Genomic DNA, 2,682 nt, shown 5'->3' with positions numbered 1-2,682 from the left:
TCGATCAAACTCTACTGACTTTAGTTAATTTCTACAATATTTAATGAATCAAATGTTACATGAGTGTCTATTTTGCATTTGTTCATCTTAAAATTTCTAATAAATTATTTTCATTTTTTTCTGTAATGAGTGAGAAAAAAACAGTTGTATCCTGTATTGTCCACAATCTATGCTTGAAATAAACCAAATTAATTAATCTTTTTTTATTTTTAAAAGAAGAAGGAGGACGGGCATAAACCAAAGGGCATAAAATGAAGGTGAAAGAGCGATGTTTAAAGAGGTTAGAAGATGGTAACGGAGGGGAAATAAATCATAAAACAACCAGGTGAAAATAGTCATCTGAAATGACATGTAATTAATATATGCACAATGGACATTTTGTAAATAAAGCATTAGGTTTAGACCTGTACATATTTTGGGTTGCTAAAAAGTTATTTTGCCAAATCTTGAAGTTGCTATAGCAACCCCTAGCTACTCCCTAGAACCGCCCCTGGAACAGGTAGAGAGGCAGGGGAGGGGCTTAGACTCACTGCTTGTGATTCTACTCCTCAGTAGAAACTGACTGCTGCATCCTAATAAATAAATGCATAGATAAATAAATGTTTTTCATTAATTAAATCTATATACTTTATTAGGTTTACTAGATCTTTTTAAAAAGTGAAAGAAAAAAAAGACTCCAGCATCTCACTCATCTTGACTCTGAGTTTTTGACATAAGGAATTTAAGGTTTTGGAAAATGGGCAATACGTCAAAGGAAACATCAGGTGCCCAGTGTAGAAACAAAAGAAGAAAATGAATATTTCCTAGGCAGAAGTTAAGACCAAATTTATTGTTTGAGGAGTGACATTTTGAGGAACATTTGCCACATGGCTAATAAAAGTTTGCAGTTCATTTTGATGCTCATTAATGAAGCCAACAGAAGGAATTAATTCACTTATAATTTGTGTCAGGGTTGTATTCAGATAAAAAAAAAAGAAAATTGTGGCCATTTGTACCAGAGCCAGCCAGCCTTCAAAACAAAAGCACAAACTAATGTGTTTGAAGTGTGAACTAACTTACGCACTAAATCTTAATTGTGAATTCCATTTTACAAGTAAATACTACATAAGTGATAAATAAAGTTTAATAAATAATACATTTTGTTCTTGTGACGTCAATCATCATAAAACTATTGCAAGAAAGGAGCAGGTACAAGGTGCCTACCTAGGCGAGCACAGCTGGAAATTTGGTTCTGTACTGACTGTGTTGACTAAATGACTACAAAACAATGCATTGTGGGAAACTGTCCTGACAGTTCTTGATCAGAAACAGCTGGTGCTCAGTGAAGGAAATCTGTGCATTTTTAAGTCTGTATGCAAACAGTGAATCAGTGATAAGAAATAAACTAGATTTCTATTTCTATAAATGGTTGTGGTTTTTGATTACAACATGACTCTAATTACTTTATCAGGATTTTTAACTCTAGCAGATTGTTGTTGTTTTAGACGTATGCAGCAGTTCTCTGATTTTTCTTTTTCACTGACATCTATCTGACACTTTCTTCTGAAACAAAGATAAACAAAGAGAACCTGGAAAAATAGTTGAATGAAATCTGACCTGAGACTCTCCAGTTTACAGTGTGGACTCTCCAGTCCAGCAGACAGAAGCTTCACTCCTGAATCCTGCAGCTTGTTGAAACTCAGATCCAGATCTCTGAGTCTGGAGGACTGAGAGCTGAGAACTGAAGACAGAGCTGCACAGCTTCTCTCTGACAGATTACAGTCTCTCAGTCTGAAGAAAACAAAGACAGACAGCAGTTATTGAAACTTTTGTTTTTCACTCAAATTCATTTGTTTACTGAAGGTGATTTTCATGAGAGTTCTTACAGAGCTTTGTTGGAGGCTTTGATCACTGGCAGCATCCTCAGAAGAGCCTCCTCTGAACGAGAGTATTTCTTCAGGTCAAACTCTTCCAGATCTTCTTCTGATGACAGTAAGATGAAGACCAGAGCAGACCACTGAGCAGGAGACAGTTTATCTGTGGAGAAACGTCCTGACCTCAGGAACTGTTGGATCTCCTCCACTAGAGAACGATCATTCAGTTCATTCAGACAGTGGAACAGGTTGATGCTTTTCTCTGCAGACAGATCCTCACTGATGTTCTCCTTGATGAACTGGACTGTTTCCTGATTGGTCTGTGAGCTACTTCCTGTCTGAGTCATCAGACCTCGTAGGAGACTCTGATTGGTCTGCAGTGAAAGACCCAGGAGGAAGCGGAGGAACAAGTCCAGGTGTCCGTTTGGACTCTGTAAGGCCGTATTCACAGCACTCTGGTAGAAATGGACTGGACTGCTTTGTTTCAGTTTAAAGATCTTTGATTTTTTCTTATGTTTCAAGAGGTTGAGTCCAGAGTTGATGAAGGTCAGGTGGACATGAAGAGCAGCCAGAAACTCCTGAACACTCAGATGGATGAAGCAGAACACCTTGTCCTGGTACAGGCCTCTCTCCTCTCTAAAGATCTGTGTGAACACTCCTGAGTACACTGAGGCTGCTCTGATATCGATGCCACACTCTGTGAGGTCGGATTCATAGAAGATCAGGTTTCCTTTCTGCAGCCGCTCAAAAGCCAGTTTTCCCAGAGACTCCATCATCTTCCTGCTCTCTGGACTCCAGTGAGGATCTGTCTCAGCTCCTCCATCATACT

At 38.6% G+C, this 2,682-nt stretch overlaps 1 protein-coding gene across 1 annotated transcript; it reads right to left on the bottom strand.

Annotated features, from left to right (window-relative positions):
* Window positions 1–478: 478 nt before the first annotated feature.
* On the bottom strand, window positions 479–2,669 carry LOC118598382 (NLR family CARD domain-containing protein 3-like). The gene is made up of 3 exons (XM_036211039.1): window positions 1,866–2,669; window positions 1,569–1,770; window positions 479–490 (listed from the first exon to the last, which is right to left on the bottom strand). Exons 1-3 carry the CDS (start codon window positions 2,627–2,629, stop codon window positions 479–481), a joined length of 978 nt encoding a protein of 325 aa, XP_036066932.1. The 5' UTR covers window positions 2,630–2,669.
* Between the last annotated feature and the right edge of the window lie 13 nt (window positions 2,670–2,682).

The sequence above is a fragment of the Oryzias melastigma genome, unplaced genomic scaffold (genome assembly GCF_002922805.2).
Source record: "Oryzias melastigma strain HK-1 unplaced genomic scaffold, ASM292280v2 sc00407, whole genome shotgun sequence".
Taxonomy (NCBI): domain Eukaryota; kingdom Metazoa; phylum Chordata; class Actinopteri; order Beloniformes; family Adrianichthyidae; genus Oryzias; species Oryzias melastigma.
Note: the sequence above shows the minus strand (reverse complement) of the source record. Positions and strands in the feature narration are given on the sequence as shown.

Coding starts and splice junctions, on each gene's coding strand:
- LOC118598382 (XM_036211039.1), bottom strand. CDS start 2,629: ATGATGGAGTCTCTGGGAAAACTGGCTTTTGAGCGGCTGCAGAAAGGA. Junction 1,771..1,865: donor AAAGCCTCCAACAAAGCTCT/GTAAGAACTCTC, acceptor TGTTTTCTTCAG/ACTGAGAGACTGTAATCTGT.